Consider the following 19,183-nt stretch of genomic DNA (forward strand, 5'->3'; position numbering starts at 1 on the left):
TATTGTCTATTATAGAGGCTATACTTACTAGGTATAGCCTCACCTCACCGGTAGCTCAACGAATGAAAGGTTAGACTGAAACCCATAGGGGCATAGTTTCTAAGAGCAGCCGATTGGACCAATAAACGAATCTCTTTTGAAGCAAAGTCTGTCTACTAACTTATATCACCTAAAGTTAAAGTAGGAACATGGATATTCAAAACGTTATAAAGTATACTGTAGAGGCAGCATAGAAGGCACTATAGGCAGGTGGCGCGGTAATAGCATGTACCGGTTCGTTTGCCGACAATCGCGTTTGCGGCGACGCCCCGCGGAGCGCACCCGCTTCATCTAGAAACTCCCCGCCGACGGAAAAGTTGGAGACGGAATTCATATTAAATTTAAAAGAATACTTATTCGGTAGAACAAAATAGTGCTGCAATCCAAGGCTATTTTTGAATATCATTACCCCTGCAAAAGTGTCTTTATTTGTTGGTTTGCCCTCCAATCACGCCGCAACAGATCGACGTTATAATTACACTATAGCATAATATAAGTATACCTAGCATGGATATAGTTGAAGATCTGGACAGGGGTACAGGCTACTTTTTATCCAGAAAAATCAAACGATACCCGAGACACTTTTAGAAACTTAAATCCACGCGGATAAAATCGCAGGTATCATTAAAATATATATATATACCGAATACCTAACTATATACTAAACTACTCGTAAAACTGATATGAAATGGATCATGGAAGACGCCATACCTGATATATCTGTTCACATTCACTTTGCGAAACCTTAATCAGATTTATAGAAAAATATTACTAAGAAACACATGGTTTAAGAAAGTGAAGTTTCAAGTGTACTAATCCTGTGGGTAAGTAAGTATGTGCATCTCTAAGGCTAAAGCTAGTCTAGACGAGTAATAAAGAGTTACTTACTTACTAAATAATATGAAGAAAAGCATAACATTTCATTATTTCCCATATTAGATTTAGACAGCTTTTGAACCCAGAATGCAGCCAGCGCAGAATCCTCGAGAGTCGAGACTGAGTGCAAAAGCCGACGGCAAGGTTTTCTTATACTTACCTAGTGTCGCCTCTTGAGAGGCGACACTAGGTAAGTATAAGAAAACTTTTAATCCAAGGCTTCAGTGCTCTATAATTTACTTGCATTCAACGACTTATCCAATCCGGTCTTGCAGTGCCCAGACAATTCGACAAGATCTTATAAATACTAATTACCTATATTTGTTATATATAGATAAAATAAAAAATCAAATGAGGTAGAGAATGATTATTGATCGTTTGATTCTGTTCTATTAAAATTCACAAAAACAAATTCGGTACGAACTTTCAAGTTCTCGTATTAACACAAACTATAACAAAAGATAATAAAATATACTTACCTACACTTAAAATATGACAAATCTTTTTTTTGCATTTGCAATCTAATAGAGACTAGGTACTGATTACGGCTAAAACACAATGAAACTTTCTATTAGTTTTAGTTAAGTACTTAATAAATTAAATGAAGCCCACTATTTTAATTTGATTTAGGTTTTTAAAAACCTTCCTCCTATATCCTAAAGACTCCTACTTTATATTGTTATACTTATGAATACCTAGGAATAATACGACTTTAATACAGGTTCGATAGCAATAAAATACATGTCCAATCTCTCAAAGAATCGAAAGGGCACGGGTATTATCCAAAATCCCACAAATAAAATTCCAATTATGGGAAAAGAAATGACAAATTCCGTTTGCACAAATCCTTAAAACGTCATCCAGATATCCATTACATGTCTATTAAATCTTACGACATATATTTGTAGGGCTCCCGGCTCAGTCAGCAGAGATTCCCCTCGCAAACACCGCGCCGCCGATTACGAGCTCGGCCGACTGGAGTAAACGAATAAAACACATGCGGGAAGACGAATGCAAAATGTACTCAAGTTTTGCATAGGTAAACACTAGGCAGGCACCCCTTCCGCGAGCAATCATCAACAGATTTCGCGAATCACAATGAGTATCTCGTGACCACATAACCCGAATATAAATCAAGAAATTATTTGAAATTGTTCTAACCAAAGTATTTAGTAAGGTAGATACCGCTTATCCAAGTTCATAATATACGTGATATTGGAATTAAGTTTAACCCTTTTAACCTGCCCAAATTGTAAGATGTTTAAAGTTTGAACTTCCATACCTTATGGTAGTGTCTACTATGTTAGACAAGTTATACTGGGCCCTCTGTTTCTAAACTCCAGGTAATTAGCTTCGAGATTTAAGTTAAAATCTCTTTGAAAAGTCAATGGGTGGCTTCCATATCAGCTGAACCTCGGGTCTCGGGTTGATATAATATCAACTTGATCCATCCATGCTTTTTAATTAATAAAGAGTTTTGGAAATACCAATAATTAAGAATATAAATAATATAAATACATAAAAAATGTTCCTCACCAGGTTGAGGACCACCTGCTTGGGAAACACTTGTCGTAAACTATAGACGGCAGCGCTCGATGCTCAATTACCACATAAGTGCTTAGTGACGTCATTTAACCCCTCAATAATTTTAGACAATAGCCTGACTTTTTCAAGAGGCACGTTCAGCTTTATAAGTAAACGTCATATTTACTCTATTTTTTTTTACGAAGAGATTTGTTTCACTTAGTGCCAGTACCAAAACAAGGACTCTACTGAGTTGCTGAAATTTTCAACGGCTTAGGTCGTTGGAGCTGTTTGTCTGCAGATAAGTAGTTGGGCTTAAGATATACTTATTAGTTTTTGCAATATTTTCAATACATAAAAAAGTATATGCATATTCATTTCAATTAAACCTTACAGGCCTTACCTGCAGTTGCTGAACAATTTGTTCAAGTCAATTAAGAATTAAGTCAATTAAGAGTACCTACTACTAAGTAGGTACTGCCATACGAACATCGTAGGATTCGGTTAAACTGTACCTACTTAAATCTTAACGAGGCGACGATGCTTCATCATCCTAATCATCATCATCCAAATTCATCCCATTCCAGGCTCACCACTGAGCACGGGTACTCTCCTCTCAGAATCAGAAGGGGAATATTCTACCAAGCTCACTTAGAGCGGATTGGAAGACGAAAGTTATTATAAAAAACATTACCCTCCTTCTGGTGGAGCCGGGTAAAATATCACGACACAAATAATTTAACATAAGGAGCTGTTACGAATCAAGCAGGTGGTTGTCAACCGTGGACAAACAACACCACGTGGAGCCAAATCCAACGAAAACCTGACCTACAAAGCTAATTTGAAGGACATCGAGAAAAGGAGAGTAACCTGACGTAGCGTCTAAAGTGATGAGTCGCATTGCCGTCGCGGGTCGCCCGGTGCTCGGTAACGACCTATCGATTGGAAATAGTGCCTAGTTAGCGATCCGTGGCTCCGTGCCACTCCCGCGGCCGTCTACACTCGCCTCGGCGCCCCGCGATCCCCTCGCCCGCTACAAAGGCTACATGTTAACTAACCCTTTCAAGAACCGAGTACAAATATGTATTTCACATTTTTCATAAAAATCTTTAGATACACTGTCCTTCGAACTTCCTATTCCAATCCCACTTTTCACGATTGCCAAAAAAATTTAGCAATCGTGAAATCGAAATCGTGGCTGAACAGATTTAGATGTATGGAGTGTCGTTAGAATCATATTATCAGCCCGAGTGACAGTGGTTATAATATTTTATAATAATATACTTTAACCACTATGATAGCCACCGCAGATGCCATGCCGGCGAATGGCGATTGATTGCCGCCTTCCAGAGCGGCGGAGCGGCGATGTTAGCAAATCTTCGTACAGCATGTAGATTGTAGGTAGGTATACTTATATGGTAATGCTAGGGCAGCATGGCCCGCAGCTCGGTCCGCAGCATCCACCACAGGGTCCGCAGGGTCCACAGACTCCACACATTTTTTATTTTTTAAAAAGAATATTAGCCATGTTAAATGACTAACCTTTCGGTTTTCAGTCCACTCCTTTACCCGTTGAGCTATTGAGGCTCTAAATTGAAAAAAAAAATTGAAGTAGGAGTATACTTATGTAGTATCAAAGATTGATAAAGACGATTATATTATTCAACGGTAATCTTACGGTCTATTGCAAAATAAGCCTGAAAGATTTTTTTGAGTTTTTTATAGTAATATGTGTACTATTCGATAATTTTGTTGCTATGAGGTTATAGTGTGAGGTCCGTAAATTAGTATCTACGGGGTATCGTAGCATTCCCCGCTACGACCTCAGCGTCGCGGAGCTGCTGCCTCAGCTACGGTTCGTAGCACAATCATACAACGTAACATTTTCTATGATTTTTCAAATAAACAATTATGGACCATCCATATCATTAAAATTACAAAAGTATGTTAGTCTATCTGTCTGTCTGCTAGCTATTCGTTGCCCATCCGTTTAGCCGATTTTGACATTTGGCAAAGAATCAGGTTGCATCCCGGGGCTATTTTTGTGCCGGAAAATCAGAATTCCTACGAGATTTTACAAACCTAAGTAATTTCACGTAGATTAAGGTACGCGGGCATCATCTATTAGGTTCTTGGACGAAGTGGCTAAGATAATGTATCTACAAAAATAGCTTGCATCCCGTATGTACAGATATAGATTACTACCAGTGGCGTGCACAGACTTTTAAGCTAGGGTAGGCATTAGTTAGGTAGGAACCTGTTTACTGGCAGGTCATAATGAAAAATATGCATTGAGCTGATACAACTGGGGTAAGCAGTGCATTTATGCCTCTATGCATGCCACTGTTTACTACGTATGTATTTATTCCGGAAAATTCAAGTGCTTCCTTTGGATTTTTAAAAACCTAAATCCACGTGAATAAAGTCATGAGATCATCTGGTATCTGGTAGGTATGAATATAATAATTTTTTATCATAGTCATGATCAACCATAGATTAATATGTATACCTGATGATCAACCCATCGCTAGCCTACTACTGCGCACGGGATCTAAATACTAAACAGTGATGACGGAGGTCGACCCAGTGCGGAGTATCGACCGGCGCGACCCTGCCGAGCTGGCATTTTGCTGCCTCAGCTTCCAGCGAGCGTCGCGCGACGCCCGCCCGCCTCAGCCCTTTTACTACAACGTAATTTCTTATTTAAGCAGTACAAAATTTTGTTTTTAATACCTACTTCTGACTAAGATTTAGAACTGCACATTTTGAATTAAGCTCATTTCACACTACGGGCTATAAATTATATTATAGTCCGGTCAAAATAGACATTCAAGGTTACAATAATTTGCATAAGGCTAAAAATTGGTACCTACCTACGAATGAATACAAACACTAAAAAGTAAAAAATTATGTAATTTATTACCCAATACATTATGTACCTATTCAAGAGTTATTGTAGTTCTATAATAATATTTTCTGGAGCCGGTGCCAATTAGCTAATTGGCACCGGCTCCAAAAATACCTTTACTTAATTTACTTTTTAGTGTTTGTGGTTATTGAAGTAGTTTTTTGTTTTTTTTTAATTTTACAATTTTTAGTGGTACTAAAATATGATATATGCGTGGTTAAAAACCTACTGTTTACTAAGCCATTACACTGATCGCGAGCAATTTACTTTAATCCATTGAGAAGTTCTGTTCTCCATCTCCGAAGATATTCATCATATTATCTTCACCAAAGTAAAATAAGGCTACCTCTCAAGTAAGACCTACCAAACAAAAAAGAATCATCCAAATCACGGCGGAGAAATCGCGTAACAAATAAGTTTACAAAAAGAGCATACATTCGAATTGAGAACCTCCTACTTTTTTGAAGTCGGTTAAATATATGCGATGCCTGGTTAAAAACCTACTGTTTACAAAGCTATTACACTGATTGCGAGCAATTTACTAATGTCCATTGAGGAGTTCCGTTCTCCATCCCAAAAACATTCATCAGATATTTACCAAATTGAAATGGAACCCGCTCTGAATTATATCCTACAAAACAAAAAAGAATCATCGTAATCGGTTCTTAATTGACGGAATAATCGTGTAACAAACATAGAAAAAAAACATACAGTCGAATTGAGAACCTCCTCCTTTTTTGAAGTCGGTTACTAAGTAGGTACTTTCTTCCTAGTATCTATACCTACATATGAAAAAGTTCGTAACTAGAATAAAGTAGGGTTTTGACAAACGCTGAGTAACTCCAAAATTATATTACATAAGTTGTAAGTTGTATAATTTCTCCACACATGGGGTACCTATACCAATTGTAGGAAACTGTTTCTCTTATACATCCTTCCAAAGAGAGGCAGTTCCTAATTCACATTCACCTCTAGATAAAGTACCCGGCAAGAAGTATAATACATCGACCTTTAGAAAGAGATAGCGGTTTTGTAGAACGTTGTCTCTGTCGTTAAGACCGACAAAACGTCACATACGAGTAGGTATGAGTGACAGAGACAACGCTCTATGAAGCCGAACTCTATTTCTAAAGGTTCATATTTTCTGCTGGCTACAGTACTTCTCATTAGATACTCAATCGGTCAAAAAGATGACACAGCTTTGGACGTCGACCCAGTGCGGTACCCAGTATCGACTAAAGCGACCCTGTCGAGGTGGCACAACACTGCCTCAGCTCCTGCAAGCGTTGTTTGGTTGTTGCGTTGCCTTTACACCATCAGACAATTTAAACTTGGATTGGAAACACTGCAGGAAATCTGAGAGAGAATGAACTTTCCTAAGTTCTCTTAGAATAATAATTCATCATCATCATGATCAACCCATTGCTAGCCAACTGAACACGTTTCTCCTTTCAGAATAAGGAGGGTTAAGGCTTCATACTGGGCACACAAGCGCAAAGGTCTTTCACACTGGCTCAGTGCGGATTAGTAGACTTTACATACCTTTGAGAATATTATGTAAAACTCTCAGGTATGCAGGTTTCCTCACGATGTTTTACTTCACCGTTAATGTGATATTTAATTGCTTAAAACGCCCATAGCTTTAAAAACTTAGAGGATCGAACTCTGACCTCTCAAATAGGAGGCCGACATCTTAACCACTAAGCTATCACCGCTCTGTTACAATATATGAAGATGTTTACAGTTTACCGGCTGACATTGTTGTAAGTAAACAGTTTTCTCTGTAGAAGCTTGCCGGTTTCTTCTCTGCAGGATCAATATTCTAACTGAAAATAAATAGCTTTCTGTATTAAACTTCGACGGCTCGAGTTTTACGAACCAATTTGGATTTAGCCTACGTACTTATAAGACGACGCCAAGCTTTTCTGTTCTAAATGCTAATTTCAAAACATAATAGCCTCATCTGGTGACAGAAGGGCTGGCTCTTTTTTTGCGCGAAGAATCAGCCTGGCTGTCTAGCGCAGACCTGAGTAGCCAGTATTCTTGGCAACATTCCCGCGGGCATGATTTGTGCAGTAATTAGATAAGGCTAACTTAAAGTTTTAGTCCGCGATTAGGTACACCTATAACCAGTGGCGTGCAGGTCATAGAGGCATAAATGCACTGCTTACCCCAGTTGTAATAGCTCAATGCATATTTTTTATTATGACCTGCCAGTAAACAGGTTCCTACCTAACTAATGCCTACCCTGGCTTAAAACACTGTGCACGCCACTGCCTATAACTTTTACTGACGTTAGTAGCTTACGACAACTTTACTAATATAAGGTTAATAACACTTTAAAAGTGTTTACACTAGTAAATTTGTCGTAAGTTAATCATGTAAGCTACTTACGTAGGTAAAACTTACAGGTGTGATTGCGGCCTTATTGTAATATGTCCATTAAAAAAATTAAAAAATGTATCTAAGTTTTGTATTTTGAACATTATAGATGAATATCAGCCTTCAGGCTGTACGAAGTAGGTAGATAGCTGTGGACGTCGACGCACTGCAAAGTATCTATCGACCGGCGGGTTTCTGCTGAGTGCGCAAAACGCTGCTCCGGCCGGCTCTGTTGCTCTACGTTGTTGGCTTACTTTTCTACGTAGGTAACACAAATATCTACTTACTTATTACAAGCTAATTTTAAATTCCGTCGTTTATTGCACACATTTTATAATGCATACATTTAAAAATCTTATGCATTTAATAAATCCGTCAAGTGGTAGCCAGACTCGCACCTGACGGGTTCCGTACCATCGTACAAGAAATACCACTTTTTAATTATTTTTTAATTTTCATGGTGACCATCTTGAAATAACCAAAATGAAAATTTGTGGTTACATCAAAGTCTTGATGTAACCACAAATTCAAAGTTTTCGGATTTTTCTCTTGATGTGTGCCAAGACCTACCTGCCAAATTTCATGATTTCAGGTCAACGGGAAGTACCCTATAGGTCTTTTGACAGACACGACAGACAGTCTTACAACGAAGTGATCCTGGGTTTCTTTTTTCCTTTTGAGGTACAGATTACAGAACTCTAATAACTCGGTTGTTTGAGTAACATAAAAAGTTGTTAAAATGGATTAGATTTTTGTTTTGTATAGGAAATGGAAAGTAGAATCGAATGGTGACGTCAGGGGCACCCGACCTTGTCACTAGAAAAATGTGCCGCGTCGCCGCAGCGCTGCTGCCTCATCACTACGCGCGGCCATCGCTCCCTCCACTCGGCTGCGACTGTCGACTCACCATGATCTGAGCTTGCTACTTTTTTGAACTTTCTTATAGGTTTTTATAGTCAATCTACTGAATCTGTTTAAGGATGTCTTTATTAACTTATGTAGGTAATTACTTAGAAAATGTGTTAAATAAAATTGTGTCCATGCAACGTTCACTTAGCATATACCTACCTAACTAGCTTATGTCGTATTTGTGTAGTCGGCGTGGACTTCACAAATTTGAAACCTGCATTATTTCACCCCCTTAGCGATTGACTTTTCAAAAGTTCTTTCTTAGCGGGTGCCTACGTCGTAATAGCTATCTGCATGCCAAATTTCAGGCCGATCCGTCCAGTAGTTTGAGCTGTGATCGCAGTCATTCAGCCAATCAGTCAGTCAGTCACCTTTTCCTTTTATATCCTTCCTTTCCCATTTATAGATAATACCTACATTATAAAAAGCTGTGATAGCCTAGTGGTTAGGACGTCCGCCTCTTAATTGGAGGTCAGAGCTTCGATCCCGGGCACCTCTAACTTTTCGGAGTTACGTGCGTTTTAGTTCGCACTTGGCCAGCGTGGTAGACTATGGCCAAACCCTTCTCACTCTGAGAGGAGACCCGTGCTCTGTAGTGAGGCGGCGATGGGTTGATATGATGATTAGGTAGGTATATTCTACCAAATTACAAATAACCTAAGTGGGTAGGTAGATACTGTTTTTTGGGTTTGATGTGTTCTGTCTGGTACACTCATTTTAAACCATATCCCAGGAAACCAGATCAACTTTGTACAATGGTATGATTACTTATATAATTATTATTAAGATATTTTTATGTCCATCCATTGCAGCCCAATGAAATTGAGTAATTTGTCATTTATTAAAATGATGTATAGCAACAAAATGGGCCATTCCGCCGCCGGACCGCAGTAACAACTCCCATAATTCTCCTCGACTTCATTAACAGCCTTCCATTTGCATGACAGCCTTACTTACGTACAACTACAGCTTAGCGTCCTGTAGATAAGAAGAGAGCATGGACATGAACCGAAAGCTTGACAAAAAATGCACCCACTCGATATATGCATATGGAAATTTGGACTTTAAAACAAAGTAGTTACGACACACGCATTTTCTTTCAGACTGAAAAGCTGATTGCGTTCAGAATTTAATAGGCGGCGTAGAGTTCCTCTCGCTCTGGCGGGGCGTGGCGCTCGAGTGCACGCCCTATCGCCCCCACCGCAGCCTTCTCTACAAGATTGCTATGAATAGACTGGTACATACAAATGTATGTAACTGACATACCATACTATATTATAGAGGCTGTAAGCTTCGGTGAATTAAAGATAATATCGTAGTTATTGAAAAGCGCACAAGGGCTTCGAGCTTTCGTTGTTTGGTGACATCCGCTTTTTCCTATTGCCCAACCCAAGGAAGTAGGAATACTAAATACTTATAGGTAGGTATCTTTTGAAAGTTTACGCTAGTCCCAAATTTTTTGTATGGAATTTAAATAATATTTTCAATATATAGCTACCTACCTTGTCTTCTTGGTGAAAATATAAGAGAGAAAAATCGAAAAATGTAATACCTAAACAAGATAGTGCTTGAAGACCAAAGTATTCGAGCAGTGCGTGTTTCCAGTAATGACATATTATGGATCCCAGACATGGTCGCTAACTAAGTATGGGCCTCATAAGAAAGCTAAGAGTCACTCAGCGGGCGAACTCGAGAGCTACCTATTGCTTGGTGTTTCTCTACGTGATCAAATCAGAAATGAGGAGATCCGTAGGAGAACTAGAGTAACCGACATAGCTCAACGGGTTGCGAAGCTGAAGTGCAATGTAATGGGCAGGGCACATGCTTAATTCGGAAAACCGATAGACGTTGGGGTCCTAAGGTGCTGGAATGGTGACCTCGCACCGGAAAACGCAGCGTTGGAAGACCCCTACTAGGTGGACGGACGACACGGACGACGACGGTGACGTCACATACCTATTATAGATTGTAGTTGTAATGTACCTATTTCACTAAGAAAATGCCATTGTTTACCAATCCGTGTGACGTCGTGTCATGACAGCTCATGAACCTAAACAAAATGGTGACTAGACTAGAACTCATAAAAACTTTAGGTTTCAATCATTATTCAATACATAAAATACCTACCTTCCACTTACAAATGACGTCAATCGTTACAAGTCTGGATTCATCATACGCCGCATCAATAAGTGCATGCTGATTACGTATCAAAGTACAGTACGCGACAGGTCGAGATAGCAATTGGGGAGGGAACGCCCCGTGCACCCGCATAGTCGGTAGCCCCCGCGCTAACGCGGTGCGGGCGAGCGCGGGTGACGTGCGGGAGTGCGAGGCGTCCGCCCGCCTTATACCCCGATTGTCATCTGAACCTGTCGCGGACTACTTATATTCGTACTCCGATGATTTTATGTCAAGACAACTCTGTGCTGTTCTGGCGTTTTTCTCTACACAATAGAAGGTACCCACATTGTAGCTAATTTTACCTGCCTATACACAACTAGCTGGCCCGGCGAACTTCGTACCGTCTAACAGTCGATTCAAATTTTTAAAATTTTCTCTTCGTAAGAACCATCCTCGTACTTCAAGGAATATTATATAAAAAAACCGGCCAAGTGCGAGTCAGGCACCTAGGGTTCCGTAGTACAGTCGTATTTTTCCGACATTTTGCACGATAAATCAAAAACTATGTTTCATAAAAATAAATAAAAATCTGTTTTAGAATCCACAGGTCAAGCCCTTTCATATGATACCCCACTTGATATATGTAGTTATCTTACTTTGATAATTGAAAATACTAATTATTAGTTCATAATCACAATTTAATTATTTTTTTGTGTGATGTAACCACAAATTTACCATTTTCAGATTTTTCCCCCAATGTCTGCTATAAGACCTACCTTATACCTGCCAAATTTCATGATTCTAGGTCAACGGGAAGTACCCCGTAGCTTTCTTGACAGACCGACAGACAGACAGACAGACAGACAGACAGACAGACAGACAGACATACAGACAGACAGACAACAAAGTGATCCTATAAGGGTTCCGTTTTTCCTTTTGAGGTACGGAACCCTAAAAAGAATTAGCGAAATCGGTTCAGCTGTTCTCGAGATTTGCGATCAGCAACACATTCAGCGATTCATTTTTATATATATAGAGAAGATGTCTAAACTAAACTGAAATAACACTAACAGGTACCTATATAATATAAATCGATTGAAATTTGTCGATTTTGTTTAGTTTATTAAGCCACATGACATAATGTACCTACCTACCTACCTGTATTGTCTCAACGTGTAGAGGCAGCTTTAAAGCATTACAATGTCGTCTAAGCAATATTATTATCGGAGAACTTGAAGCCTCGTAATTCTTAATAACAAGTGGTATTAGATTACAATTCGTTAGAAACTTGCTTGCAATCGTACTTGCAACAATGTTGGTTTCCTGTTTATTTTCACATGCAGCGGGTATATTATAATTTGATATCTCGATAGGTACCTACCTAAGTACTTGTTTATCATTACATGCATAGTTTAATACTTAGGTAGGTTAGGTACCTATTATTGAGTTAATAAATTGGTATTTGTTTTTATACAAGGCAGATTTTTTACGGTTTCGTTATTATAATATCTACTAATTTAAGATTTTTTTTCTTTACATACCTACTACACCTGCATATGATACAGGGACTAAATATCTCATTATGAGATATCTAGTTCCGAGAATAAATAAATCTGTTGATTACGCTGAGTAAGCAACGTTAATCAAAGCAGGTAGGTGGTTGAGTTTTTTTTAAAGAATATTAGCCATGTTAATTATGACTAATATTCCACATTCCCCTCCAACTAAAGGTAAAGCTTGTGCTAGGAGTAGGTACGACAATAGTGCAACGGGTAGGGTTTGAACCGCCGCGCCGGTATTTCGGATTTCAGTGCGCTCCTTAACCGTGAGCTATTGAGGCTTTTGGTCTTAAGTTTGAAGGTCCACAGTCCTTTTGGTTTCGATTTATAATGCTGTTTTAGTTTATTGCATCGCAGGTGTTATCACAAACATCTGATAATAATAACGTTAAACTAAAGCCCCGACTAGAGTGAATTCGTAGGTGAGGTGAAAGGCTTTGGGGGCCCGCCACATTACTTTCCCAAGAAAGCCCCTACCGTCATGAGATTAATGGAAAACAATCACTATCCAAATCAATAAAGAACACGATGCGATGCGACGCAGAGAAACAGAGAAACTTCGCCTAGGTCGGTATCCTACCTATTCCCTACAAATCTCAGGTATGGTAGGTAGGTACTAGCTACTTCACTTCTTATCGAAAAGCTACGTAATTAGTACTTAGTGTATTATGTATACTGTATAGTAAGTAGGTAGGTATTGAATTTTAGAATAGCATTTATTTTGAGTGTAGGAAAGGTTAACTGGATTCATACTTAGGTATACTTATTTTGAGTTGAGGCATCTCAGAGTATCTTCAAGCATGCTGAAACACGATGATGGTACCTGATGGGCCGCAGTTTATACCATTTGCACCTATTTAGGTGCTATACTAGCAACCGTAACGGTCGAAAGTCTAGAGTAGAGACTGCGAACAAGTACCTAGGTAAGCGTGGTGTTGGGTGCCCTTCAGCAAGCTGGGCCGACGAGCTAAAGAGGGTGGCGGGAAGTGACTGGATGAAGAGGGCTAAGGACCGGATGCGGTGAGGCTCTTCAGGAAAGGCCTATGTTTAGCAGTAGACTTCCGCAGGCTGAAATGATAATTAAGTAGGTATATAATACTTACTAGGTGATGAACCATAACAGTAATAACAGTTCACTTAATAATTCGTCCAAGTAGTTCAAGTACCTTCCTACCTACTAGCTGTGACTATAATCTACTACCCATCTAGGTATCTGCAACACGAAAATACGAAAAATGGCGTAATAAAAACGCGACTGGCCGAGATGGCAATCGGGGAGGGAACTCCCCGCACAACCACGCAGCACGGGTGAGTGCGGGAGACGTGCGGGTGTGCGGGGGGCGTCGTATTTACCTACCTAATAAACATACCTATCCAAATAAAAACTTATGTACCGTACCTACTTATGGTATATTATTATTGATACATTCAATCAATTTTTCTTTGAATATTTTGGTATATTTGCTTGAAAACATAGCATCTTTTAGAAATGCTTCGTCGACTGAAATAAAATCTTACAAAACCTGGCCGCGCAAAATTGTACGTAATAAGTAGGTACCTACTCTTTAACAATACTCTTTAGGTATAATTACCAGTACACGACACACACGACCTCATTAAATTGCACTGTTGGGCAATCACTGTTTGTCGCCAACTTGCAATATTGCTCAATCACCTCCTCCAATAAGTCATTGGTCTCATTTTTCTTACCACTGTATTTTACGTAGGTAGGTAATTATTTGTAAGTACCTATCATACTTTAAATCAGGTACATTATTTACGTATCTACCTACCTACATATCTTCTACATAAAATGGAATTTGGCTTTATGATGAGGTTGACGAGATCTCAATGGCGTGCACAGGATTCGAAGCTAAGGTATACATTAGTTAGTTAGATAACTTATTTACGCTACTGACTGCCCGGGGCGTAGCTACCACCGTATCAGCCGTATCAATGATGGACCCCAAAAGTGTGTATGCAGAAATTCCTAATGTTATGTCCTACTAAAATGTTATCCAATTTTTTTATAGATTTTGAGAATAACTGCTGGGCCAGACATTTATTTTAAAACCACATCACACCGAATCGATATAAGTATTTTAATTCAGATTAGACATAATATATGAGCAATTAATTGCTTTGAAAATATACTTAAAATCTGAAATTCAGAAAATTCATCCCTCAAGGAACTTATGGAATTAGTACCTACTGATAAAATTTAAAAGCCTTGCATCCAGTTTTCCGGAGGTAATAGGTAACTGCAATCTTTCTATTTTTACCCTTCCGGTTACTGCGCAACCGCTGAAAGAAGTTTTTTGAAATTAAAACTGATAACAATTATCTTAAGGCTTTTAAGGGACAGGAAAGACTTGTAATTTTAATTCAATTCGGGCATACCTACTTATTTGTTTCTTTCATAAGAAAACTTTACATCTAGTCCCAGGTGCTAGAATGGCAGCATTGCACCGGAAAGCGCAGCAGGGAAGGACCTCCACTGGCTGGACAGACGACCTCAAACGAATTGCAGGGGGCTGCTGGGTTCAGGAGGCGTAACCGTGGAGTGTGGAAGTCCCTGCAAGAGACATAATATGTCCAGCTGTGAACGTCTATCGGTTGATAATGATGATGATTATCATAACTCAGCGAGTCATGAAGATGTAGTGTAGCAGCTGTAGTAAGCATAACATAAAGTATAGCTCACAAAACTAACAGATGTTTGGGTCCCAACTCCCAAGGTAATAGGTACTTGATTGGCCATTGAACCGCATCGGAAAACACAGCGCTGCAAGACCCACGGACAGACGATCTTAAGTAAGCAGCTGCAGAAGCCAATGGACACAAGAGGAGCTTCTGTGGAGCACTTTGCGAAAGATGGTAGTAGAGCAGAGTTCATTATCGATTCAGAAGACCGAAGAGTGACGACGTCATTGTCACCCAGTCTAGCTTTTTAGAAATAGACAATCTAATCTATCCATACTATAATATTATAAATGCGAAAGTGTATCTGTCTATCTGGCTTTTCACGGCACTTTAAACGATTTTAATGAAATTTGGTACAGAGTTAGCTTACATCCCAGGAAGGAACTTTTTATCCCGTAAAATACAAGAGTTCCCACAGGATTTTTAAAACACCTAAATCCACGCGGACGCACTCGTAGGCATCTAGTAGGTACTGATATATAGAATATACAGTACGCGGCAGAAAATAATGTACATATCGACCTTGGTGGTAAGTGATGCTGCAGTCTAAGATGGAAGCGGGCTAACCTAGAAGGGGTATGGCAGTTTTTATTAAACCCATACCCCTTTGGTTTCTATACACGGCATCGTACCGGCACGCTATATCACTTTGCGGCATGCCTTTTCTGGCAGGGTGGTAACTAGCCGCGGCCGAAGCCTCCCACCAGACCAGACCAGAGAAAATTTAGAAATTATAATCCAAATTTCCCCTGCCAGGAATCGAATCCGGGACCTGCCACTAATAAGACCACAGCGCTCAACACTGCGCCAGGGAGGTCGTCGAAAGGACCTATTAATAGGAAGAAAGAACCAACATAACAGGTTCTTTCTTCCTATTAGGTAAGGCTTTGATTCGATTTGATTTATTAAATGTTTGGTTTAGCTATAAAAATCTAAAAGTTCAGTCAGCCAGTCTGTCTGTCAGTCTGCTAGGTTTTCACGGCCTGATGAAATTTGGTACAGAGATAGCTTACATGTAGGGGAAGGATCCTGCTATTTTTTATAACCAAAGATTTCTCATTGGGGTTCTTAAAACCTAAATCCACGTGGGCTAAGTCGAGGGCATCATCTATTTGGTCTGTACCAAGCTCGCATCCCAGGGCGAACATGGTTAGTTATTATCCCGGAAAATCGTTTCCACGAGATTTTTAAAAACCTAAATCCACGCGAATGAATTCGCATACATCATCTACTTAGTATCTAAGTAATTAAAAGAACCGGCCAAGTGTAAGTCAAACTAGCTCACCGAGGGTTCTGAACCTTGGAAGTTAAAAAATGCACCCCCTTGAGTGTAATTTTTTTTTAAATTTTATTATTTGCTTTGCCATGATTATAGAGGCTATAATAATATGTTACTTAACAAGTTATTATCGGATAATTTCAACTGGCTGCCTATTACGATTAAATCTATTAGGCCCCTGTGACGGACGGACGAACAGAGTCCCGCGGCTTCATATCTAATAGGATAACCAATAATCTGTAAACATTTGGTTAAACATAAACTTTTGGTTTCTTATAAAATCGTAGACATTACGTAGCAAAACTAGCTTACGTGTCGAATTGTATTGAGTTGTGACAAAATAAAAAGAATAACATAAATTGTTTAAGAATATTTTATTAGGAAAACAAAAATCCTAAAGTTAGGAAGTTAATAGTATTCGTTAGATATTATATTATGTAACTATTTACAATTTATCGATTAAGTTGCATCATTTTAACTTATGTATAAATTTTAATAATACATAATACCTATACTTTAACGAAGCTATGAATATACGACACAACCATAAATTTAACACGGTGTTTGAATAGCCTTTTCGTTTAGAAGTCACGGATTCAATGTTCCACCATTAAAAAACTATAAAACTGGAACTGATCGTAATAATTAATTAATTTTCAAACTTAACAAAAGCGCGAGCAGTCCGTCATCGCAGTCGCTCAGTAGCGCTGCCAAGCGCACGCGGAGGAGGAGGCGCCGGAGGCAGCGGCGGCGGCGGAGGCGGCGGCGGACCGCGGCGCCGCGCCCTGCCGTCACAGTTCCGAGAAGAACTCCGGCGACGAGTGCGGCGTGGGCGGCGCGTGCCCGGCGTGCTGCGGCACGGCGTGCTCACGCTCCACCAGCGACAGCCGCTGCTTGAGCACGTCGCACTCGTGCGTCACGCGCGCCACCTTCAGCTGCAGCAGGTGGACCTCGTTCTGGAGGGAACGGTTCGCCAACTCGAGCTCTTGACGCTGCAGGAGCCTTTTACTTCGACAGTTTTGAGCGTACCCTCGGTTTTTTAATGTTCGCCGTTTTTGTTTAAGTCGTGTCACGTCGTCTCGGGGGAACCCGTGTAATCTCTTGTTGAGCTCGCGAACGCTCAAGGTCATGAGCAAGTCGTCACTGATGAGGTCGTCTCCGCAAGACGAGGGCTGGTACGACGGGTGCGGGCCCCGCGGCGATATGGCGGAGCACGAGCTGGGCGGGCGCATGCCAACTTGTTGTACATGATGGTCTTGTTCTCTCCACTCACGCCTGTCCCAGTCTTCGTAGCTGCCACAAGGAACGGTGCGCATATCGAGGGGTTCTCGCATATGAGGCAGCCAAACGATATCGTCGACGGGCTGAGCGCGACAAGGGCTGCGTCCTACGAGCGCGGGCGGCGTTTCTGGCGGCGTACTGGGATCTACTGCGATCGCTACGTGAGGCTGCGGATACGGGCCGGTGTCAGGCCATTGGCGGTAAGCGCGGGCACAGGCGGGTAAGGACTCTACGAGATCGCGCCAACCGCTCTTTAGCGGCTCGCGTTTCACGAGATTATGATCTTCGAGATGATCCAGCTCAAAATTTTGGACGTACTCGTCGGCGAGTTGATCATCGTCAGTATCACGATGCGGCTGTGGCGTTAGAGTTTGCATAGCACCAGGCTGAGAGCCGTCCACGAGCGTGTGTTCTACCATGGAGCCGTACGGGGCGCGCGCCGGCCGGAAACAGACTGCCGCCACGACGCAGGGCGGCGCGAGACTCCGCCCTCCACTCCAATAACGTTATGCGACGCGCGCAACACTCGCTACAGCCTTTATCATTACTAACATAAGTCCGCTACATCAAGACATCACAATATAAACACGGCACACATTTACAAGTCAGCATACCTATTATTATTACCTATATAAGATGACAGTACATAGGTACCTGCTTACATTTAGGTACCTACCTGCCTTGTCCCTGTAAATATAGCAAAATGAAAGGCAACATCTCGAAGAGTTCTTACCAGCAAAATAACCTTCCACATCATTAGGTCCCTACTAGGTAACTATCATGTACCTACCATTTACAGGAATCATCATCATCATCATCATAATCAACCCATTGCCGGCTCACTACAGAGCTACGGATCTCCTCTCAGACTGAGAAGGGTTTTGGCCATTGTCTACCACGCTATAGCCAAGTGCGGATTGACACACTTCACACACCTTTGAGAACATTCTGGATAATGGATTCAAGCATGCAGGTTTCCTCACGATGTTTTCGTTCACCGTTAAAGCAAGTGACATTTAATTACCTACTTAAAACACACATAACACAGAAAACTTAGAGATGCGTGCCCGGGATCGAACCACCGACTCCGATTAGGAGGTGGATGACCTAACCAATAGGTTATCACAGGAATATCTATCTTAAATGAAACAAGATCTCCACACAACGAAATATGGTACATAGGTACTTAGTTTAAATCTACAAGTTGATTAATTGTAAGAAACATTGTTTATTGTGGCAAAATATGTCATAGAAATCGATTTGTAGAATGTTAAGTATTACTTAAGTAGTCATTCTAATAAATAACGATTCATAATAAACCATGGTCCATGGCAGTTAGGTGGCTAACATTAGAACAAAGTGATTTCACGCGTGGCTGAAGCCGGAGGGGTTAACAAGTCAGCGTAATCCCATTTAATCACCGACCTGCGCGCACTCTAAACATTTAACCCTTCCTTATTATCCGCAAATAATTGAAGCTATGCGCCCATTATTGTAACCACAACCGATATAATTAAAAGCCTATATGATTTGTAGTTAATTAAAGCCAAAATCAGAACACATGAACAATGCTTTGTTTGTGTGAAAATATATAGGTAGATG

At 40.4% G+C, this 19,183-nt stretch overlaps 1 protein-coding gene across 1 annotated transcript; it reads right to left on the reverse strand.

The window, feature by feature from the left end:
- Positions 1-16,655: 16,655 nt before the first annotated feature.
- On the reverse strand, positions 16,656-18,111 carry LOC117983065 (neural retina-specific leucine zipper protein-like). The gene has a single exon (XM_034969529.2). It carries the CDS (start codon positions 17,998-18,000, stop codon positions 17,092-17,094), a length of 909 nt encoding a protein of 302 aa, XP_034825420.1. The 5' UTR covers positions 18,001-18,111; the 3' UTR covers positions 16,656-17,091.
- Positions 18,112-19,183: the final 1,072 nt, after the last annotated feature.

Source organism: Maniola hyperantus, chromosome 1 (assembly GCF_902806685.2).
Source record: "Maniola hyperantus chromosome 1, iAphHyp1.2, whole genome shotgun sequence".
Lineage (NCBI taxonomy): Eukaryota > Metazoa > Arthropoda > Insecta > Lepidoptera > Nymphalidae > Maniola > Maniola hyperantus.

Bases quoted from the DNA above. Each gene is read 5' to 3' on its own strand.
- LOC117983065 (XM_034969529.2), bottom strand. From the start codon at position 18,000: ATGGTAGAACACACGCTCGTGGACGGCTCTCAGCCTGGTGCTATGCAA.